Below are 25,198 nucleotides of genomic sequence, written 5' to 3'. Positions count from 1 at the left end.
GTACAGATGAATATCTTGCCACAGTTTTTCTTTTTATTTCAGTGCCTACCTGTCTTTTTGCTGAAAGTGTTCTTTATGGGGGTGGAATGGTTGATTTTGTCGCTTGTCTGGGCAGGAAAGGATTTGGAAAATGGTGCTTCAGACAGGGTGGCAGTCAGGGGGTCTGGCCCTTCCAAACCTGTTGTATTATTATTGGGCGGCTGAGAACGTGAGGGGTTGGAATAAGGAGCCGGAGGCTATGTGGGTGATGTTGGAGGCAGGCTCTTGTTGGGGCTGGGGGCGCTGCTCACGTTTGCCCCAGGAAATATTCAGAGTCAAATGGTGGTGGCCACGTTGAAGATATGGAGGCACTTTGGGCAGCTCTTTAGCTTGGGGACGGGGTCAAGCTGATGCCGATCCGAGGAAAGTATGGGTTTGAGCTGGCAATGCTGGGAGATGGGAGGAGTGGGGAGTGGGGAGGGGGGGAGGAAGAGAGATGATGGAAATGAAGGGCTTATTTCTAGAGGGGCGGTTCGCGAGTTTAGAGGAGTTGACAGAGAAGTTTGGGATTCTGTGGGCGGTATATGCAGGCGTGGGATTTTGCAAAAAAGGTTTGCCTGACTTTTCCGGTGGCACTGCCCTCCTCGTTGTTGGAGGTGGTGTTGCCGATGATGGGGCTGGGGGGTGGGGGTCATCTTGGCGATCTATGGGAGGCTTTTGGAGGAGGATATGGCATCGTTGGAGGGGGAGCTGGGGATGGTGATGGAGGAGGGGTTGGGATATGAGCTGTTGCGAAGGGTGAAGGCCTCAACCTCTTGTACGAGGTTGAGGTTGGTGCAGCTAAAGGTGGTACACAGAACACACCTGACTAAGTCTAGATGAGCCGGTTGTTTGAGAGGGTGGAGGACATTTGCGAACGGTGTGGGAGGGGTCTGGCCAATCATGTACACATGTTCTGGTCCTACCCGAAGTTGGAGAAATTGTGGAGGTTTTTTTTTAGTACCATGTCGGCCATCCTGCATGTGGATTTGGAGCCCATTCCCCTGGAGACCTTATTTGGGATGTCAGATGCCGGAGCTGCAGACGGGAGTGAATCATAGAATCATAGAATTTACAGTGCAGAAGGAGGCCATTCGGCCGATCGAGTCTGCACCAGCCCTTGGAAAGAGCACCCCACACCTACATCCTATCCCAGTAACCCACCTAACCTTTTTCAACACTAAGGGCAATTCATCATAGCCAATCCACCTAACCTGCACACTGCTATCACTGTCACGGCGGGAAAGCATAAATTGCATTTACTTCTTCAAAGATTTATTTACCAATACTATTCATATTTGTATAGGTTCCATATTATCATCGTGTGGGAACTGTTTATCTCGGCAAGGAGCGAGAAACCGAAGATGCCACTGTCACAAGGAAATTGAGGGAGGCTGGAGCAGTTATCATTGGCGTATCCAACATGCACGAGCTTGGATTAGGCATAACTGGCTGCAACGTTAATAGGTGAAGTTGTGATTATCTCCAACTTGAAACTATTTTCTGCTGTCTTAACTTGACCAAAAGATTATTTTATAATTCTGTTTCCCGTTTATCAAGTGCTCTAATGTTGTGGAATCAACCACTTGCATATAATTTTTAACATATTAAAATGTCCTAATGCATATTACAGGAGTGTTGTCGAGCAAAATTTGAGCCACATTAATGGAAATTAGGACAGATAACCAATAGCTTGGTCAAAGAAATAAGTTTTAAGAAATTTCTTAAAGGAGAAAAGAGGTAGAGAAGCAGGCTTTTGGGTGATAATACCAGTGCCTTGAGCCTAGTCAGCAACCATCAAGGCTGCCATTGATCATAATTTACTCATTATTCTATAATGCACTTAATCAAAAAATGTAATACACATGTTTTTCTGGATTTTAACATTAAAACTGTAATGTATGTACTGACTACAGTAAAAGGATCTGCTTCATGTCAGTTTTATTATATTGTGCCATTCTTGCTGTAAACCATATGGGTTAGTTGAATTACATTAGTGTGTGATCTAGGAATGCATCTATTTTTTATATATTTGTATCGTATATATAAAGTGGCCCAGATCTTCAAGTCAGTGGTGAAGCTGTGCTATGCGCCACTGATTACCTTTTAAATTATGTTTCTAACATTTTTTGTTAGCTGCAGGAACTTGTTCTCCTGGCTGCAGCATGGATCCATCGGGGAGGGAAGGTAGGGAGGCCAAGTGGCGAGGTATAATTCTACTGAAGCCAGGCCTCCTTTATTGTCATGAGCTGATGACTTGTCCTTTGAAGTCTACCTTCAGATTACTTTTAAAAGTGATTGCAAGTGTTTCCAACATTGTTATTATTCCACCTCCAGGTTTTCTCAGAGACACTCTTCTCCCAGCTCCCTGGCCCCGCTCACCCCACCGGTGGAATTGGGGGTGGGTGGGTGAGTGGTGTCTGGAGGGTGTGGTGCTGAGGGAGCTGGGCAGTGCCAGGGTGAGATTGGGGTGGGGCAGCAGAGGAAATTGCCATGGTCACTGAAGTGTTTCAACATACCTTCTGGCATACCTGCGGTAAATAAATCAGTGTAAATAACTATCAGTCAGTCTGGAAGGCAGAGCAAAGCTAGACATGTTAAGGCACAAGGGAATGTGACCAAGCTGGATGACATTTTAATGCAGTCTTACAGGTAAGATTGAACTGAAGGTGTTGATTAACACATGGTGGGTGATATTATCGCTATCATGGTGACATGGATGAAGGAGGAGCAGCTCAATATTCTGGGATGTAGAATCTGCAGGAGAGATGGGGGTGCGAAAGAGGAGGTGGTGTTGCAATATTGATCAAGGAATCAATCACTGCAGTAAGGAGGGATGATATCTTAGCAGGTTTCTCAACTGAGGCCATATGGGTGGAACGTAAATACAAAAAGGGGCATTCAAGTTGCCAGGAGTGTACTATAGGCCCTAAACAGTCTTGGAGAGGTAGAAGAGCAGATATGTGAGCAAATCTCAGAGAAGTGTAAAAATAATATAGTAATAATAGTAGGTGATTTTAACTTCCTCAGTATTAATTGGGAAAGTCAGAGTGTGAAAGGCTTAGAGGGGGAACAATTCTTAAAGTGCATCCAGGAGAGCTTTTTGAGCCAGCATGTAGAAAGTCCTACAAGAGAGGGGACAGTACTTGACCTAGTTTTGTGGATTGAAACTGGGCAGGTGGTAGAAGTGTCAGTGGGGAAGCATTTTGGTGACAGTGACCATAACGCAGTAATAATTAAGGTATTATTCAAGAAGGGAAATTAATGGGGAAAAATTCTGAGGGAGAGAACTAATCTCCACTTCGAGAGGCAAGGAATAATCAAGGATAGTCAGCATGGCTTTATCAACGGGAGATGATGTCTAAAAAATTAGGTTGAATTTTTTGAGGATGTGACAAGGTGTGTAGATGAGGGCAGTGCAGTTAATGTAATTTGCATGGACTTAAGTAAGGCTTTTGACAAGGTCCCACATGAGGACTGATCAGGAAGATAAGAGCCCATGGAATCCAGGACAATTTGGTAAATAGGATCCAAAATTGGCTTAGTCGCAGGAGGAAGAGGGTGATGATCGAAAGTTGTTTTTGTGACTGGAAGCCTGTGTCCAATGGTATAGCGCAGAGATTGGTGCTGGGTCCATTGCTGTTTGCATTGTGCATTAATGATCTAGATGGGAATGTGGGTGATAAGATCAGTAAGATCACAGGTGACACAAAAGTTGTTGGTGGTAAGTAGCGAGGAGGAGAGCCATTCAGGGTAATATAGACAGGCTGGTCAGATGGGCAGAACTGTGAGGACTAACATGGCAAGGGAATACACAATGAATATTAGGAAATTAAGAAATAGAATTAGAATCCCTATAGTGCAGAAGGCGGCCATTCGGCCCAGCAGATCTGCACCGACCCTCTGAAAGAGCACCCTACCTAGGCCCTCTCCCCTGCCCTATCCCAATAACCCCCTCTAACCTTTTTGGGCACTAAAGGGCAATTTAGCATGGCCAAACCACCAAACCTGGACGCCTTTTGGAGTGAAGGAGGAAAGCGAAGCACCCGGAGGAAGCCCACACAGACACTGGGAGGACATGCAAACTCCAAGCAGTCACCCAAGGCCGGAATTGATCCCAGGTCCCTGGCGCTGTGAGGCAGCAGTGCTAACCACTGTGCAAAGTACAGAGGGACCTTGGGGTGTGTGACCATAGGTCACTGAAAGCAGTAGGATAGGTAGATAAGGTGGTTAACAAGGCATATGGAATACCTGCCTTTATTAGCCAAGGCATAGAATATACGAGCAATGTGGTTATGATGGAGCTGTATAAAACACTCGTTAGGCCACAGCTAGAGGTCTGTATGCAGTTCTTTTCGCTTCACGATAGGAAAGATGTAATTGCACTAGAAAGGATGCAGAGGAGATTCACCAGAATGAAGAGAGGTTTATTAGGCTGGGGTTGTTCTCCTTTGAGCAGAGAAGGCTGAGCAGGGACCTGATTGAGGTGTACAAAATTGAGGGACATGGATAGGTTAGATGGGAAGAAATCTTTTCCGTTTGTTGAGGGGTCAGTAACCAGGTGTCACAGATTTAAGGTAATGGGCAAGAGATTTAGAGGGGATTTGAGGAAAAACGTTTCACCAGACGATGGTTGGAATCTGGAATTTGCTGCCTGAAAGGGTGGCAGGGGTGGCAATCCTCACAAACTTTAAGAAACATTTAGTTGAAATGCCATAGCAAACAGGGCAACAGACCCAGTGCTAGAACATGGGATTAGAATCGATTGGCACTTGATGGCAGGTGCAGACACAATGGGCCAAAGGAATTCTTTTGGTTCTGTAAAACTCTGAACTCTGACTCTTTGACATCTTAGTGTTTACTGCAATTGACCGCAAGGTCTGGCTGATGGTATATGTAATCTATCTTAAAAGAGGTTGCAGCATTCTTGACAGGTGCTCCCAAGTGTAGTCTTATGCTATAGATTAATGCTGTCCTGATGCCTCACTGCCTGATCCTTCTGCTTCTCTTCTAATTATATGATTTCAGTTAGTGGCAGACCCCTGTCCTGTTTAGTCCCGTCTTTCTTGAATTTTTCTTTTATCCATTTCTCATTTAAAAGGTATTGTAGATTGTATTCCCAACACTGTCTCTGTTTTAACAACCCCCTTCATGAATATATTCTCTTGATTTTTTTTTTTTAATTCATTTGGTTTTGGATTTAATTAAATGTTGAACACAGCACATTTTTCCTTATCCCAAAACCGGCCCTTGCAAAATCCATTGCACTGCACACCGGGGTGGGAATGGCTTGGGACACAATTAAATGGTTCTAAACTGGCCTAAACTCCAGTCCAAGAAGTATTTGCAATAATTTTTCTCTCTTTCCTATCCTTTAATCTCTGAATTTGTAACCCAGAGGCCCAGACATATGCTCTGGGGATGTGAGTTCACATCGCACTACAGAGATTGGTGAAACCTAAATTCAATAAATCGAGGATTTAAAACTCGCCTCTGTAATAGCGACCATGCCAACTACATTGATTGTTGGAAAAATCTATTTGGTTCATGAACGTCATTTAGGGAAGGAAATCTGCTGTCCTTACCTGGTCTGACCTACATGTGACTCCAGATCCACAGCAATAAGGTTGACTCTTAAATGGCCTAGCAAGCCACACGTTCAAGCGATGGGCAACAAATGCTTGCCAGCGACACCATGAAGGAATAAAGAAAAAACGTATTGCTAAATGCCTTTTTAAAAACCATATACGCAATGTTATCAGCAGTTTGTTTATCAGTGCACTCCTTTGTTTCCTCCAGAAATTGAACTGATATAAGTTACTTGCTGGCTGCCCTTAATGTGCTTCTTATCTTCCGACAGCAACAACTTGCATTCTTATAAAGCCTGTAATAGTAGTTGGAATAGTTTATTGTCACGTGTACTGAAGTACAGTGAAAAGTATTTTTCTGTGTGCAGCTCAAACAGATTATTTAGTACATGAAAAGAAAAGAATATACGTAATAGGGCAACACAAGGTACACAATGTAAATACGTAGATACCAGCATCGGGTGAAGCATACAGGACTGTAGTATAAATCGGATCAGTCCATAAGACCATCATTTCGGAGTCTGGTAACAGTGAGGAAAAAGCTGTTTTTGAATCTGTTCGTGCGTGTTCTCAGACTTGTATCTCCTGCCTGATGGAAGAGTGAGTAAGCTGGGTGGGAGGGGTCTTTGATTATGCTATCCGCTTTCCCAAGGCAGCGCGAGGTGTAGATGATGGGAGGCAGGTTCGTGTGATGGACTGGGCGGTGTTCACAACTCTCTGATGTTTCTTGCGGTCTTGGGCCGAACAGTTGCCATACCAGGCTGTGATGCAGCCAGATCAGATGCTTTCTAAGGTGTATCTGTAAAAGTTGGTAAGAGTCAGTGTAGACATGCCGAATTTCCTTAGTTTCCCGAGGAAGTATAGACGCTGTTGTGATTTCTTGGTGGTAGCATCGACATGGGTGGATCAGAACAGACTTTTGGGGATGGGCACACCTAGGAATTTGAACTGTCAACCATCTCCACCTCGGCCCCGTTGATACAGACAGGGGTGTGTACAGTACTTTGCTTAGTAAAATATCCCAAGGGGTTTCACATTACAAAACCATGTTAAACAAGTTGCTGTTATTTGGAGACTTTTGAAGTCTAGTTTCTCAACCATCTGGTGCTTGTATATTGAACATTCTGCACAGATCTTTTTTCCTTCTGTTGTGTTTCTGGAAGGCTACATTTGGCATCAGCACATTTCCTGCAATCTGGTTGTTAACTGCTTTAAGAACCCCGCTGATGTCAAATGCGAGGGTTTTGCAGAACCCAGAAGGATAACTTGGGACACCGGTTCATAATGGTTTATATTTTCAATTTGGTATAATGTGAGAAAAGATACGAAACCAGGGGGCAATAGTCCAGTTGTTTGTGATCAATAATAAACACATGACAAGAATGACTATAATACACTATAACAGTACACTTAACTACACGGATGACTACATGCAAACAGTATCTCATGAAGTTAGCCCTTGTTCCCAACTACCCATGTTTCTTGAACTCTGAGAAATGCCCCTTTTTCCTCCCAAACAACATCCAATATTATGGGGTGTATTCTCTGCCGACAGTTCTGATGCTCCGGTCCCCCTGCTGGTGGCTGTAGCAAGAGGATGCAAATGGGTCATTTGAAACCATTTGTATCTGATAACGGGCTGGAAGCCCGATTCTCTGCCTCGATAGAGCAACTTAAAGCTTGGATTAGTACTTGGAACTATGATGTTGTTGCCATTACAGAGACCTGGTTGAGGGAAGGACAGGATTGGCAGCCAAACATTCCAGGTTTCAGATGTTTCGCGCGGGATAGAGGGGGAGGTAAAAAGGGTGACAGAGCTGCATTACTGGTTAGGGAGAGCATCACAGTTGTACTACAGGAGGACACCTCAGAGGGCAGTGAGGCTATATGGGTAGAGATCATGATTAAGAAGGGTGCAGTCATAATGTTGGGGATTTACTACAGGCCTCCCAACAGCCAGCAGGAGATAGAGGAGCAGATAGGTAGACAGATTTTGGAAAAGAGTAAAAACAACAGGGTTTTTGTGAGGGGAGACTTCAACTTCCCCAATATTGACTGGGACTCACTTAGTGCGAGGGGCTTAGACGGGGCAGAGTTTGTAAGGAGCATCCAGGAGGGCTTCTTAAAACAATATGTAGACAGTCCAACTAGGGAAGGGGCTGTACTGGACCTGGTATTGGGGAATGAGCCTGGCCAGGTGGTAGAAGTTTCAGTAGGGGAGCATTTCGGGAACAATGACCACAATTCAGTAAGTTTTAAAGTGCTGGTGGACAAGGATAAGAGTGGACCTAGGGTAAATGTGCTAAATTGGGCGAAGGCTAATTATAACAATATTTAGGTGGGAACTGAAGAACCTAGATTGGGGGCGGATGTTTGAGGATAAATTAACATCTGACATATGGGAGGCTTTCAAATGTCAGTTGAAAGGAATTCAGGACCGGCATGTTCCTGTGGGAAGAAGGATAAATATGTCAAATTTCGGGAACCTTGGATAACGAAAGATATTGTAGGTCTTGTCAAAAAGAAAAAGGAGGGAATTTGTTAGGGCTAGAAGACTGGGAAAAGACTAAGCCTGTGTGGAAAATAAGGACAGTAGGAAGGAACTTAAGCAAGGAGTCAGGATGGCTAAAAGGGGCTCGAAAAGTCATTGTCAAATAGGGTTAAGGAAAATCCCAAGGCTTTTTACATGTACATAAAAAGCTAGCGGATAGCCAGGGAAAGGGTTGGCCCACTGAAGGACAGGGCAGGCAATATATGCGTGGAGCCAGAGGAAATGGGTGAGGTACTAAATGAATACTTTGCATCAGTATTCACCAAAGAGAAGGAATTGGTGGATGTTGAGTCTGGGGAAGGGTGCGAAGATAGCCTGGGTCACGTTGAAATCCAAAAAGACGAGGTGGTGGGTGTCTTGAAAAATATTAAGGTGGATAGGTCCCCAGGGCGTGATGGGATTGTTATGGGCCAGGGTTTAGAGAACCCCAAAGTGTATCATGGAGTTCACCTGACTCACAACTTTTAATAGATTGTGGTATGGGGAGCACACGCCCACTCTACATGTGTGATGCAGCAGAAATGGGAAAAGTATTTTAAAAGCAAAACAATCTTTATTCTATGAACTCAAGTTAACATTTTAAAAATATACAGTGAACATCTTAGCAACCATTAATTCAAATACAATCCCCCAAAACTACAACACTAAGTAATCCTTTTAAGCTTTCCTTTTAAAATCCATAAAACTTAAACACAAAACCTTTAACAGAAGCACATCAAGTTAAAGTCACTACTGAGAACAGTTATTAGTTTTAAATCACCAAAGGATCAATTTACATTCTTTAGATTACAGAGAGAGAGATTAATACCCCTTCTGGCTGTGACTGCAGCTATCCAGCTCTGAAAACAAAATTAAAACACACCCTGCAGCAAACAGCCTAAAACTAAAGTAAAAAGCTGACAGACAACCCAGCTCCACCTGCACAATGACATCACTGATAAACAACCATTTCTTAAAGGTACATTTTTTAAACACTCATTTCTTAAAGGTACTCTCACATGACACCTCCCCCAAGAACAAAAATTAACCATCAACGTCAAGATGGTTTCATTTTTCACCTTTGCACTATCCTTTAAGAAATGCTCACAGTAAATATACTTTCTTATTTAAAAAACAACAACCGCAAACAGGTACAACAATATAGTCCATTTATCATTTTTCCTCCAACTGGAATCCTTCTCGATTGGCAGTCTCTTTGAACAAGAAGGTCTCTGCATGATCCATCCATTTATCTGCGCCTCGGCATTTGTCTTTAAAGTCAGATACTTTAGTTCAATCTGATCACACAGTCCCTTGTAATTCTCCAACACCGGACCATTGGTTATCACAGCTTTTAGGCAGCCAAATGCCTGTTGAAGCTCTGCTGACCACTGGAATTTTTTATGCTTCTTCAGCCAGTCCATCAGTGGAGCAATCACACTACAAAACCTTTGCACAAATGTTTGATCAAATCCACTCGTCAAGAAATCGCATTATTTACCTTCGTCTTGAGGGTATCGGAAACTCCTCAAGGAAAGTGACTTGGGCTTTTCCAAATTTTGGCTAGGTTGATCACCAAACCCGCCTCCTGAAGTCGATCGAATAACTCCATCAGATGTTTCAAATGTTCTGTCCATGTCTGGCTGGAAATGACCAGATCGTCTATGTATACCGCACAATTGGGTAATCCTGAAATGACTTTGTTAGTTAACCATTGAAATGTGGCTGGGGCGTTTTTCATGCCAAATGGCATAACTTTGAATTGGTATATACCATCTGGAGTCACAAAAGCTGAAATCTCCTTCGCCCTTTCAGATAAAGCTACTGGCCAGTAATCTTTTAAGTAAATCCAGTTTGGAAATAAAAATTGATTTTCCCACTTTCTCAATGCAATCCTCCAAACGTGGGATAGGATAAGAGTCTGTTCTTGTAACTGCATTAACCTTTCTATAGTCCACACACAACCGTTGGGTACCATCCGGTTTTGGTACCATCACTATGGGTGAGCTCCATTGGCTGCAACCCACTTTAATTATGCCATTTTTAAGCATACGCTCAATCTCTTTGTTAACCTGTGCCAATTTTAAAGGGTTAAGTCTATATGGATGTTGTTTGATTGGAACAGCATTTCCCTCATCTATATCATGTATAGCCATTTTAGTACTTCCCAATATATCTCTACAAACTTGCCCATGTGATATCAATAACTCTTTCAGGTCAGTTCGTTTTTCATCTGGAAGGTAACTTAACAATTCATCCCAATTTTTAATAACATCCTCATTTTCTAATTTAATTTGAGGTATCTCAAATTCACAGTCATCTGGATTTGGTTCGTCAATTTGAGTTAGATTCATTAAAACTTCCTTTTTCTCTCCTTCCCTTTCAAAGTACTTTTTAAGCATATTCACATGACACACTCGGTGAGTCTTCCTTCTATCTGATGTTTTTACCACATAATTCACCTCACTTAATTTCCTTTCAATCTGATAAGGTCCATAAAACCTAGCTTTTAAAGGCTCACCTATCACTGGTAACAACACTAAAACTTTATCTCCACTGGCAAAACTACGAACTTTGAATTTTTTGTTCGCGACCCGTTTCATCACATTTTCTGCAACTTTTAAATGTTGTCCCGCCAATTCACCTGCTCTATTTAATCATTCCCTAAAATTTGACACGTAATCCAACAATGTAATTTCTGATTTCTCACTCACCAATTTTTCCTTAGTCAATTTAAGTGGTCCTCTTACCTCATGACCAAAAATTAGTTCAAAAGGACTGAATTTTGTAGACTCATTAGGTGCATCCCTAATTGCAAACGGTACAAATGGAATTCCTTTATCCCAATCCTCTGGATAATCGTGACGGTAAGTCCTCAACATTATCTTTAATGTCTGATGCCACCTATCTAATGTTTCCTGCGATTCTGGATGGTACGCAGTTAATTTCAATTGTTTTATTCCTAAGCTATCCATAACTTCTTTGAATAACCTTGAGGTAAAATTTGATCCTTGATCCGATTGTATTTCTGTGGGTAGTCCATATCTAGTAAAGAAATGAAGTAACTCCTCCACAATCTTTTTAGCTGTAATATTACGTACTGAAATGGCCTCTGGAAACCTAGTAGACACATCCATTATCGTCAAAAGATATTGATTCCCACTTTTTGTTTCAGGAAGCGGTCCTACGCAATCAATTAGGACCCTTGTAAAAGGTTCCTCAAATGCTGGAATGGGTAATAAGGGTGCTAGTTTTATCACTGCTTGAGGTTTCCCTATCACTTGACATGTGTGACATGATTGACAAAATTTAACTGCATCTTTATGTAGTCCAGGCCAATAAAAATGTTTTTGGATTTTAGCTTGAGTTTTCCTTATTCCCAAATGACCTCCCACTGGTACCTCGTGTGCAACTCGCAACACCTCCTTTCTATACCCTACCGGCAATACTACTTGATGAACTTCTTCCCACTTTTTATCCGCCTGCATATGTAAAGGTCTCCATTTCCTCATCAAGACATTACTTTTACGGTAATAACACTCTGGTATAGACTTAGATTCCTCTTTTGCGTATGCTTTCTGATATATCTGTTTTATTTCAACATCTTTCTATTGTAACTCCGCCAATTTTCCTGAACTAAAAATATCCGTCTCACCCTCCACCTGTTCTTGTTCTTTTTCAATCATCTGATCAAAAATCGTTTCTGATAATTGCACTTCAACTTTATCTTCATTCTTTGATTTCTCCTCTTGTCTTAACCTGTGACTTTGTGACCTTGTGACTAAACAATCCGGAAAAATCCCAGGATATTCGTCCTTCAACACTTCAGTTGTCTGATTTTCCACTGGCTAATCAACCACAGTAGGCATCACTCCCACCTGCGATCCAGCTATATCATTACCCAAGATAAACTGTATTCTTGGACAAGATAGTTTCCCTATTACTCCTACTACCACTTCACCACTCTTCACTGGACTTTCCAACCTTACCTTATATAATGGAACACTACTTCTCTCGCCCTGAATTCCACATATGACCACCTTTTCTGGCAATATTCTTCCCAAACTACATAACTCTTCATCTCTTACCATCAAAGATTGACTAGCTCCTGTATATCTTAAAATTACCTGCTCCTCCTGATACACATGAGTAAACTTTACCCACACAAGTAAATTCTTTAAAGAGATCTGGCACCTTCTTATCAATCACCTCTTGATCAGGCTGTACAATCTATTGCCCCTCCTTCGCTTCACTTGGGCTTTCCATTGCCACTTTGACCACATCAGCCTTCCCAGTGCTTTTCTTCAACCACCAACACTCTGACTTTATATGGCCTAGTTTATTGCAGTGAAAACATTTGAAACTTGTCATTTATTTTCCATCCTCCTGGATTTTGTTTTTAATCTAAGGTATACTCTCCTTATCTCCCATCAGATCACCTTTACCTTTACCACTAGAGTATTTCTGATGCCCCAGTTTCTATCCCTCACAGGCTGAAACTGATGTTGGAAACCAAACTTTGATTTATGAACTAATTCATAATCATCTGCCATTTCTGCTGCTAACCTTGCAGGTTTAACCCTCTGCTCTTCCACATGAGTTTTCACTACATCAGGAATTGAACTTTTAAACTCCAAAAGTATAATTTCTCTGAGAGCTTCATAGGATTGGTTTATTTTGAAATCACTTATCCACCAATCAAAATTACTCTGTTTGATCATTTCAAACTCCATGTATGTTTGACCAAATTATTTCCTTAATTTATAAACCTTTGTCTGTAGGCTTCAGGCAACAGTTCATATGCACCTAAGATGGATTGTTTTAACCTCCCCATACTTCCCAGATACCTCCTCTGGTAGTGATGCAAACACTTCACTAGCCCTACCTATCAGCTTTGTTTGAATCAGTAACACCCACATGTCCTGTGGCCATTTCATTTGTTTAGCTACCTTCTCAAATGAAATGAAAACGGCTTCCACCTCCTTCTCGTCAAACCTTGGCAATGCTTGGACATATTTAGATAGATTCCCACCAAGCCTTCGACTTTGACACTCTTTCTCACTATCCTCATCACTATCATCCAACTGTACGCTTCCCTTTATGCCTGCCAATTTTAACTGACTGTCATGTTTCATGGCCATTTTCTGTAGTTCAAACTCTCACTCTTTATCTTTTTCCCTGATCTGTATCTCCCTTTCTCTTCCTTTTTCCTCTCTATCTCTTTCGTGTTTAAGCTACTTTAATTCTTTCTCATTATCGTCTTCTTTCCATTTGTTTAAGTTGTAACTGAATTTTTGCCATTTCCAATGAGTCAAACTGTATGTCAGGCAACTTTAAATGCTTAGCCACCACCATAATCACCTCACCTTTTCGCATTTTGTCAGGTTGTTAACTGCAATATTTTTGCCAATCTAATAGTCTTCCTTTAGTCTCTGTCCATAAGGTACTGCCTGTGACCGACTCCACCCCAAAAACTTCAGAGCCTCTGAAAGAGCCATTGTCCACAACACACTCCCCACTTAAACTAAAATATCACACCTGAAAAGCAACCACAATATGCTCACCACTCACTATTTTTATGTTCACAAAGCCAATTTAATAGATAGATTTAATCCCCCTGAGCACCCAATTTGTTATGGGCCAGGGTTTAGAGAACCACAAAGTGTATCATGGGAGTTCACCTGACCCACAACTTTTAATAGATTGTGGTATGGGGAGCACACGGCCCACTCTACAGATGTGGTGCAGCAGAAATGGAAAGAATTTTTTAAAGCAAAACAATGTTTAGTCTATGAATTCAAGTTAACCTTTTTAAAACATACAGTGAACATCTTGGCAGGTGGTGGAAGCAGGGACGATAGTGACGTTTAAGGGGCATCTTGACAAATACATGAATAGGATGGGATAGAGGGATTATGGACCCCGAAAGTGTAGAAGATTTTAGTTTCGGCCTTTAGTTCAGGTCTGTTCCTTTGCTGTACCTTTCTTTGTTCTAAATTGCCCTTGGGTTAAATGGGGTTGCTGGGTTGCGGGGATAGGGTGGAGGTGTGGGCTTATGTAGGGTGCTCTTTCCAAGAGCCGGTGCAGACTTCCAAATGGCCTCATTCTGCACTGTAAATTCTATGATTCTATGATATTGTGATATGGATATATAATTTTTCCCTTTGATGTTACCCACCCTGTGGACCGTCTTTTAGCATATAAGTGCCAATTCCCTTACCCGTCCACTTTGAAGTCACCTCTTCTGCAACCCATTGTTTTTCCCTCGTCACATAGGTAAACATTTGCTTTTTTCACTGGTAGACAAATTCACCTTCAGACAGCTGCGCTTATCAATCACCCTTTATTTTATCCCAGTTTCATTTTTTAATCTTCATTTTCCTCAATTCTTAACATCTGCTAATAACAAACTAAGAAGAATGGGAAATACTCTGGGTGTTGCCATAGTGCTCCGTAAAGCACCCCTGATCCAGTGATATTTGGGCAGTATGCTTGCTTCTGTGAGGACCCAATGGTCCATAATTACAGTGCTACATTCCTCCACCAGCATATTAAAGGACACCCATCTTCGGTCTCTACACTTCAGAGTCATGCCAACAAGAAATTATTTCCTCCTTTTGCCATGAAGAGCTACAGACCTCTGTTTGTAAGTGAGGTATATCACTCTTGCTCATGTTTATAAACTGAAATGTATTTTTATCATTCTTGAAGGGAGTGACACGTCGTGGGCATATAGCTGTTACAACTGGTTTCACTATAGCCTTCCCCACACACTCCAATAAGTATGTATTAAGAGTTAAAAAGAGAAAATGTATACATTAACGAGGCAGTGGAAAAATACATTTTGAAAATGTCTGCAGCTGAGATGCATATTTTACAAACTCTCCTGTCACTGCAGGTACCATGGTGTTCCCAGAAATCCTTACAGTCCTCACCATTTTACTGGAGGGAGCTCCAGTGGCTCAGGGGCAGCTGTAGCAGCAGGTATGAGTTTAAATCCTCCCAAGAATGGGACATTGACTTGCACCAATTTTTAATGCTGTTTTTTAAGCCAGCTATTTTAGTGAAGAATGTAGAAATAATATATAATTTTTTTTCTGTCGGTAACATCTGTTCATATTGAAGGTAGAGCTCACATTGCTAGTCATAGACACAAGGAGCTGATTAAATCTGCATCTGAAGGGAACTGTTTAGATTTAATGGTCTGAAATTACTTGCTTTTTGATGGTGAATGTTAGTGTTTGCTGTCACTGCTCTTCAGAATCTGATTGCAACTCTGGATTTACCGCAGGTGCATATTTAAGTTGGGCCCGTGAGTCACTGCTCACCCCACCTCCACCCCCTCCCTCTTGAGAACTAGCAATTGGCGAAATCAACTGCTCTGATGGGAACTTCCCCTTTTCTGGTCTTGTGTCACAATTAGAACTGCCCATAAAATGTTAAGCCTTGAACTCAAAGGTGTCACTGATCTGGCCCTGAACATATTTGTGGCATGTTTTTAAATGTCTCCATTGTGAGTAATTACTAGACTTTTTAAACTAAATTTTTTTAAATAATTGAGAAAAAATTATGAAATTTCAGCTTCTTCCTTAACCCCATGTATACGCCCTAATATTTATTTCTCTCACACTCTTTCCAAAAAGAATTACAAAATAATTTCTATTTCTCTGTTGGCTGTCTGTGAGAATTCTTTCATGTGATTGCCTATTTGGACAGCTTGGTGACATCACTGCAACTCCATGCCATGAAACCCATTAACCTGTGGTACAGTCTAGTTCTCACCACTAGAGATCGCTGGATTTGCCAATGCAATTTTCTTTTGAGGTCAGTGACAAGTGCCCGTGCCTCGCTGGTCACTGCACAAATCCAGGCCAAAGCGGTTGCCTATAACAAAGTGGATAATTTAAATAACTTTGGCTAGTACCAATCAGAATGAATCATAATAAGGGTGCTCTGTATTTCACAGTTGCTAGAAAATGAAAATGTCTAGAAATCAGCAAAATAAATACTAACAGTGTGAGCACTTCACTGCTTGAGTTCAGTTCGGCTTGTAGTAAATCATTTTCTGATTACTTGTCTGTCTACATGGAGTCTTTTGATAACAGCTAGAACATGTTTTGGTAGATACTGGATGCTCTCCAGTACCTTACCAAGTGGCCACAATTTGACAATTTGTAGGTGGGCAGTCCCACACTGACCTGATGTCCTGGGTTCACTTTCAGCTTGTGTTGCTCGATGGTAATTGGGTGCAGGGCTTTGCATTACATTTTTGCCTTTGCAAGTGATTTTGGTACTTGGAAATTGGCAATGCCCTCCAGGTACAAACCTGATTTTTTTTTCTGATCTGTGTGGCTCAGCTGCTCACCATATAGATCTACTGAGCCATCAGATGAACTTGGCAAAATATCACTCATTAAAAATATATTACCTGGAAGGAAGAGAATGTTTTAAAACTGCACATATTTTTTGGAAGAGACAATGTTATAATGGCACAACACCGGTAACAAGTAATTCAATAAGTTGTGGTTTCTTGCTGTGGATTTAACCTGTCATAATATTTTCTTCAAAGGTCTTTGCCCATTGGCTATTGGGAGTGATGGAGGAGGTTCAGTAAGAATTCCAGCATCGTTTTGTGGTGTGGTCGGACTGAAAGGTATTTTTATTGTGATATGGTTTCAAAATGTACTTGCAAAGCGGATCTCTTTTTAATGTTCAGGGATTTGTGTCCAGTTGAACATCTGCCTAAAAATTATGGATCTTTGTGCATTTAGTTGCCAATTTAAAGTAGAAACTCTTTATTGAAGTGATTCAGATTTTAAAAAATGTAAATGTTGCCACAGTCCAGGAGGGCCATGGGCTGCTCTCCCCTTTGAGGTGTTTTAACCTGAGGGTCACCACACCTCAAGCAAGGGGCAGGGTTGAGAAGTTAGGACCTTCATGAATAACCTCAACTAGCACAAGATTTGAACCCACGCTGTTGGCATTGCTCCTCATCACAAACCAGATTAAGTGGGACCACATTGCACAGGGCTGAATCTTTACTCAAAAATAGGTGACTGGTTGTCATGTCAGAGATCAGAATAACTGGTACAGGAGCTGACCCACGTTGTACCAGACCACTTATGGCTTCATTTTTTTAATACGTTCATGAGATGTGAGCGACGCTGGCTGGGCCAGCATTTATAGCCCATACTTGAGGGCATTTAAGAGTCATCCACATTGCTGTGGCTCTAGAGTCACATGTAGGTCAGACCAGGTAAGGACAACAGATTTCCTTCCCTAAATGACATTAGGTTTAAATAGATGTGTGACAAAGGGCAGGCAACAAATCCACTCATGGGAAGCAAGTTGTCATTTAAATATTATGATGAGTTTGTGGGCGGGATTTAAGTAAATGGGAACAAAGTCCCATAGCGAGTGCATTTAACCATGTGCTTCCCAGCGCTCACAAGTGGGCCAGACCAGGTCAGGATGACAGATTTCCTTCCCTAAAGGACATTAGTGAACCGGATGGGTTTTTACAACAGTGATTTCGTGGTCATTATTAGACTTTTAATTCCAGATTTTTATTGCATTCAAATTCCGCCATCTGCCCTGGTGGGATTCGAATCCAGGTCCTCAGAGCATCATCTTGTGTCTCTTAATTACTAGTCCAGCAACAATACCACTGTGCCACTGCCTCCTAATAATTACCAGACTGGGTCTGCAGCAGGTGGTGAGCAAACAAGGGAAAAAATATTGCCATGACAATATTGGTTAGATTAACCACTGCAAAATTCTTGTGGAGACTAAGTCCCACATTGGCATTGTGGAGACCCTCCCATTGTGCTGTGTGGCACTACTACCGTGCTAAATGGGATAGATTTCAAACAAAAATAGCAGCTCAACTGGGAACCCATGAGGCACTGTGGACCATCATCAGCAATATCCTCCACTCTGATATTACTATCAAGCTCTGGGATCAACCCTGGTTCAATGGAGAGTGCAGGAGGGTGTGCCAGGGGCAACACCAGGCATACCTATAAATGAAGAGTCAATCCGATGAAACTACACCACAGGACTACTTGTGTGCCAAACAACATAAGCAGCAAGTAATAGAAAGAGCTAACCAATCCCACAACCAATGGATCAGATCAAAGCTCTGCAGTCCTGACACGTCCAGTTGTGAATAGTGGTGGATAATTAAACAGCAAACAGGAGGAGGCTCCACAAATGTGTCAAGTGGATGATCCATCTTGGCCTCCTCCAGAGGTCCCCAGCATCAGAAATACCTGTCGTCTGCCAATTCAATTCAGTCCACACGGTATTGGATTGGATTGGATTGGATTGGATTTGTTTATTGTCACGTGTACCGAGGTACAGTGAAAAGTATTTTTCTGCAAGCAGCTCAACAGATCATTCAGTACATTGGAAGAAAGGGAATTGAACAGAATTCAAGAAAGTACATGAGAATACATAATAGGGCTACACAATATATACAATGTAACTACATAAGCATTGGCATCGGATGAAGCAGACAGGGTGTAGTATTAATGAGGACAGTCCATAAAAGGGTCGTTTAGGAGTCTGGTGACAGTGGGGAAGAAGCTGTTTTTGAGTCTGTTCGTCCGTGTTCTCAGACTTCTGAATCTCCTGCCCGATGGAAGAAGTTGGAAAAGTGAGTAAGCCGGGTGGGAGGGATCCTTGATTATGCTGCCTGCTTTCCCCCGGCAGCGGGAGGTGTAGATGGAATCGATGGATGGGAGGCAGGTTCGTGTGATGGACTGGGCGGTATTCACGACTCTCTGAAGTTCCTTGCGGTCCTGGGCCGAGCAGTTGCCATACCAGGCTGTGATGCAGCCCGAGAGGATGCTCTCTATAGTGCATCTGTAAAAGTTGGTAAGGGTTAATGTGGACATGCCAAATTTCCTTAGTTTCCTGAGGAAGTAAAGGCGCTGTTGTGCTTTCTTGGTGATAGCGTCGACATGAGTGGACCAGGATAGATTTTTGGTGATGTGCACCCCTAGGAATTTGAAGCTGCTCACCATCTCTACCTCAGCTCCGTTGATGCTGACAGGGGTGTGTACAGTACTATGCTTCCTGAAGTCGATGACCAGCTCTTTAGTTTTGCTGGCATTAAGGGAGAGATTGTTGTCATTGCACCACTCCACTAGGTTCTCTATCTCCCTCCTGTATTCAGACTCGTCGTTGTTCGAGATCCGGCCCACTATGGTCGTATCGTCAGCAAACTTGTACATGGAGTTGGAACCAAGTTTTGCCATGCAGTCGTGTGTGTACAGGGAGTAGAGTAGGGGGCTAAGTACGCAGCCTTGCGGGGCACCGGTGTTGAGGACTATTGTGGAGGAGGTGTTGGTGTTCATTCTTACTGACTGTGGTCTGTTGGTCAGAAAGTCAAGGATCCAGTTGCAGAGTGGAGAGCCAAGTCCTAAGTTTTGGAGCTTTGATATGAGCTTGGCTGGGATTATGGTGTTGAAGGCGGAGCTGTAGTCAATAAATAGCAGTCTGATGTAGGAGTCCTTGTTTTCGAGATGCTCTAGGGATGAGTGTAAGGCCAGGGAAATGGCATCTGATGTGGACCGGTTGCGACGGTATGCGAATTGAAGTGGGTCAAGGCATTCCGGGAGTATGGAGGTGATGCGCTTCATGATCAGCCTCTCGAAGCACTTCATTACAACTGACGTCAGGGCCACCGGGCGGTAGTCATTGAGGCACGTTGCCTGGTTCTTCTTTGGTACCGGTATGATGGTGGTCTTCTTGAAGCAGGTGGGGACCTCGGAGTGGAGTAGGGATAGGTTAAAGATGTCTGTGAAAACCTCTGCCAGCTGGTCCGCGCAGGTTCTGAGTGCACGACCAGGGATCCCGTCCGGGCCCATCGCCTTCCGTGGGTTCACTTTCAGGAAGGCCGATCTGACTTCGGAAACTGTGATGGTGGGTATGGGTGAATTATGGGTTGCTGGGGCACTCGATAGCGGGTTGTTGGTTACCTGCTCAAACCGAGCATAGAATGCGTTAAGTTCATCGGGGAGGGGTGCACTGCTGCCAGAGATACTGCTCGGCTTCGCTTTGTAGCCCGTTATGTTGCTTAGTCCTTGCCACAACCGCCGATAGTCTGTCTGTGACTCTATCAGGAAACAACTGAAGGCACTGGATACTGCAAAGGGTGCTAACAATATTCCGGCAATAGTACTGAAGACTTGTGTTCCAGAACTAATTGCGCCTCTAGCTAAGCTGTTCCATAACTGCTTACAACACTGGTATCTACCCAGCAATGTAGAAAACTACTGAGATATGTCCTGTCCACAAGTTGGACAAATCCAACCTGGCCAATAACTGCCTCATCAGTCTACTCTCGATCACCAGCAAAATGACGGTCGTCAACAGTGCTATCAATGGGACTCACCGAGCAATAATCTGCTCACTGGCACTCCATTTGTATTCCACCAGGGACACTCAGCTCCTGACCTCATTGCAGCCTTAGTCCAAACATGAATAAAAGAGCTGAACTCCAGAGGTAAGGTGAGAGTGACTACCCTTGACATCAAGACAACGTTTGACCAAAGGAGCCCTAGCAAAACTGGACTCAATGGAATTGTGTGATCACGTGGAGGGATGGGGGCGGGGGAGGGGGTGGGTTTAGTGTCCTAGGCCCAACTACCTTAAGCTGCTTCATCACTGGCCTTACTTTCATCATAAGGTCAGGAGTGTGGATGCTCGCTGATGTCACTGATTATTGCACAATGTTCAGCAACTTTCAGATACTGAAGAAGACCATGCCCATATACAGCAAGACCTGAACAACATTCAGACTTGGGCCGATAAGTGACATCTGAACTGGACCAGCAACGTGAATACTGAGGCTACAGAGCAGGTCGGAGGTTGGGAATTATGGGGAGAGTAAATCACGTCTTGACTCACCAAAGGCTGTCCACTATCTTCAAGGCACAAATCAGACATGTGATGGTATACTCTCCGCTTGCTGAGATGAGTGCAGCTCCAATAACACTCAAGAAGCTCAACATAATCCAGGACAAAGCAGCCCGGTTGATTGACACTCCTTCCACCACCGACGCACAGTATCTACCATCTACAAGATGCACTGCAGTAACTGACCAAGGCTCCTTTGATAGCACTTTCCAAACACATGACCTCTACCAGCAGATGAATGGGAACACCCATTGCCTGCAAGAACACCTCCAAGCCACACACCGTCCTGACTTGGAAATATATCGCTGTTCCTTCACTGTCACTGGGTCAAGATCCTGGGACACCCTCCCTAACAGCACTGTGCAGTGGTTCAAGAATGCAGCTCACCACCACCTCGAGGGCAATTTGGGATGGACAATAAATGCTGGCCTTGCCAATGATGCCCACATCATGTAAAAAGAATAAAAATCTATCACTTATGATCAAATGCATTTTAAAATGTTATATTCCTACTCCAAAATCTATGGCATTATTTAATTCCAAGATTTACTGTTTATGTAGTAAAATTTACATTGCTTTGTGACATCCTGTAATACTTGGATTTTGTTTTTTCTCAAGAACATTTGTTGACATGTGCCCTGAATATTTGTCAGTTCATTTATTGCTAAACAGGAAGTCTGTGAACAGTTTTATTTTTGTTTTTGTTTCTCAGTTACTTTTGGTCGCATCAGCACCATTGGCTCACATCCTCTTTCCTATTCTACTGTCAGTTTGGGTAAGACAAGACTTTGTACATTAAGTTACTACACAATTCTTGGTCTAATTTTATGCATTTGCAAGGAAAATACATGATGTGTATAAGAGGCTTAGTGAACGTGCCAAGCCTCCTTTGACCGCACCTGCCAAACCCGTGACCCTGTACCATAGAGAAGGACAAGGGCAGTAAATGCGTGGGAACACCACAACCTTCAGGTTTCCGTCGAAGTCCCCAACGATCCTGACTTCGAAACAAATTGCCATTCCTTCACTGTCGCTGGATCAAAACGCTGAAGCACCCTTCCCAACAGCACTGTGGATGTACCTACATTGCACAGTTCAGCAGTTCAAGAAGACAGCTGACCAACACCTTCTCGAGGGCAATTAAGGGTGAGCAATACATGCTGGCCTTGCCAATGACGCCCAGGTCCCGTGAGAAATTTTTTTAAAAATGTAATATGTTTTACAGATACTGATTATGGCTTGAGTTTTATTACTTTTAAGTGCTATTTATATTCTAAATGTTTAAAGAACACCTTTGTGCACCTTCATGCATTTATAATCCAAATACCAATTATAATACAATGGAAAAACAATAATTCAGTAGTACCTTATCTAAGATATATTGTTCTAATGCACTACTTTTGAGGATTGGAAGTAACTGTTCTGTCGAACTACAATATTGAATTATACTGTTTTTCAGTTTTGATGACTTGTTTCCTGCCCCTAATTGTATTATAATAATGCAGAAAAACAATTTCACGTGGCTGCTAACTCCTCTCTCCTTAATCTGAGTGTTATCCCTTTGTCTCCGGAGCTATAAGAAATGAACTGTTTGACCAGAGCTGGGCTGACAGGTGGCAAATGGAGTTTGATGCAGAAAAGTGTGAGGTGATTCATTTTGGAAGGAATAACAGCAAGACAGAGTACTGGGCTAATGGTAAGATTCTTGGTAGTGTGGACGAGCAGAGAGATCTCGGTGTCCATGTCCATAGATCCCTGAAAGTTGCCACCCAGGTTGAGAGGGTTGTTAAGAAGGCGTACGGTGTGTTAGCTTTTATTGGTAGAGGAATTGAGTTTCGGAGCCATGAGGTCATGTTGCAATTGTACAAAACTCTGGTGCGGCTGCATTTGGAGTATTGCGTGCTGTTCTGGTCGCCGCATTATAGGAAGGATGTGGAAGCATTGGAAAGGGTACAGAGGAGATTTACAAAGATGTTGCCTGGTATGGAGGGAAGATCTTACGAGGAAAGGCTGAAGGACTTGAGGCTATTTTCGTTAGAGAGAAGGTTAAGAGGTGACTTAATTGAGGCATACATGATCAGAGGATTAGATAGGATGGACATTGAGAGCCTTTTTCCGCGGATGGTGATGTCCAGCACGAAGGGACGTAGCTTTAAATTGAGGGGAGATAGATATAGGTCAGATGTCAGAGGTAGATTCTTTACTCAGAGAGTAGTAAGGGCATGGAATGCCCTGCCTGCAACAATAGTGGACTCGCCAACACTAAATGCATTCAAATGGTCAATGGATAGGCATATGACGATAAGGGAATAGTGTAGATGTGCTTTAGAGGGGTTTCACAGATCGGCGCAACATCGAGGGCCGAAGGGCCTGTACTGCACAGTAATGTTCTATGTTCTATAAGCTGTTTTGGACAAAGCTTAAAACACTGAACAATTTGCTTATATTGCCAGGTCCAATTTGTACCTCTGTAAAAGATGCAGCTATATCCTATGCAATTCTGGCAGGCCCAGACCCCAATTATCCATATGGTAAGTGTTGAAATTGACTGGAAACATTTATCTGTTTTTAGCTTTTGGATCATTGTGATTAGCTGAATGAGACTGTTTTAGAACTAAGAGAAAAAAATGTAGCCGGCAGAGTTGTAATAAAACTTTATAAGTGGGATGTGTAACAGCATTGATTTTCTCCTTATTGTACAAAACTCCAACCTGTTACAGAGAGTTGATTATTGCACCTGTTTGAATTCCAGCCAATGTGAAGGGGGTAATTTGACTAAGCGTTCTTTGACTTTGTTCTGGCATGTCTGCTGCAATTTTGGTGGCTGATGAAGACCAGGATTATGCCCTGAGGAACCCACTGGATTGATGAGCATTTTAAATAACCCTTAATTAACATGATAAGTTTGGAGACCTGGCGCTTTATATTTTAGGAGAGTGTAAACTTTGAGGCAATTTAATTTGGCCTTTAAAAAAAAATTAAATGAATATACTGTGTCTGGATAGGCTTTACACGCTAAGCAAACAGGGGAGTACCCAAGGAGTACAGGTCTAATTTGTGGGAATGAAGAACTAAATAACCTGCTCAGATGTTCTCTTTAAAATATTACAACCTCTATATAAGTTGCTAGCAAGTGAAATGAGCGCCACAAGCATTCAAAAGGGAGCCTGTGTGTGACCTACATAACTGCATATAGAAGGTGGGTGTGTGTCTCTTGGTTACCATTATTTTCTGGAATCAGTTTGATTTCCTTCAGCAGGTGAAAAAGAAATTCCCTGAATCTTTTCTCAAATTAGACTCTGGGCAAAATTTTGAGCCCGTGTTAGCCGTAAGCGAGAATGGCGACTTAAGCACAAATTGATATTACAATGCATTTAAATGAGATTCCCGACCTTCAAGAATAGTGTTTCCCGACTCTCAATATTTTGGAGATTCATGGAGATTTATAAAATTCTAACAGGACTACACCGGGTAGATGCAGGGAAGATGTTTCCGATGGTGAGTGGGTCCAGAGCCAGGGATCACAGTCTGAGGATTCAGGGTAAACCATTTCAGACAGAGATAAGGAGACATTTCTTTACACAAAGAGTGGTGAACCTGTGGAATTCATTACCACAGAAAGTAGTTGATGCTAAAACATTGAATATATTCAAGAGCCGGTTGGATATAGAATTTGGGGGGAATGAGATCAAAGTTGATGGTGAGAAAGCAGGATTAGGCTACTGAGTTGGATGATCAGGCTACTGAGTTGGATGATCAGGCATGATCATGATAAATGACGGAGCAGGCTCGAAGGGCCAAAAGGTCACCTCCTGCTCCTATCTTCTATGTATCTATGTATCCTTGGGCTATCCCTGCCTCTGCCTGTTGTGGATAATCAGGTATAAGATGCTCACTAGCGAGTGATTCAGAAGGAAGCCTGCCTATCACTTAATCCCATAAGGTAATGATACAGATGGAGAGGGTGGTGGTGGTGGGGGGAGGGGGAGGGGAATCATGCCACGTCAGATTAGATTGAAGTTTGGCATGCATGGGAGCTGAGTGGGAGCAGTCATGTGGGGTTTACCCGAGCAACTGGCACTCACAATCGAGGCCAAAGCGTCCCAGGCAGGGTTGGTCACTTTGCTGGCTGGACATC

General features: G+C 42.7%; 1 protein-coding gene across 1 annotated transcript in view; it reads left to right on the top strand.

The window, feature by feature from the left end:
* LOC119968936 (fatty acid amide hydrolase-like) overlaps positions 1-25,198 on the top strand; it is a 101,377-nt gene that overhangs the window by 43,979 nt on the left and 32,200 nt on the right. The window contains exons 8-12 of the mRNA XM_038801949.1: positions 1,325-1,485; positions 15,035-15,120; positions 16,706-16,789; positions 21,773-21,835; positions 23,514-23,591. Of these exons, the coding sequence (XP_038657877.1) occupies positions 1,325-1,485; positions 15,035-15,120; positions 16,706-16,789; positions 21,773-21,835; positions 23,514-23,591 (472 nt within the window). The remainder of the gene's footprint in view (positions 1-1,324; positions 1,486-15,034; positions 15,121-16,705; positions 16,790-21,772; positions 21,836-23,513; positions 23,592-25,198) is intronic.

The sequence above is a fragment of the Scyliorhinus canicula genome, chromosome 7, assembly GCF_902713615.1.
Source record: "Scyliorhinus canicula chromosome 7, sScyCan1.1, whole genome shotgun sequence".
In the NCBI taxonomy this organism is placed as follows: domain Eukaryota; kingdom Metazoa; phylum Chordata; class Chondrichthyes; order Carcharhiniformes; family Scyliorhinidae; genus Scyliorhinus; species Scyliorhinus canicula.
This window is presented reverse-complemented; position numbering and strand designations above follow the sequence as displayed.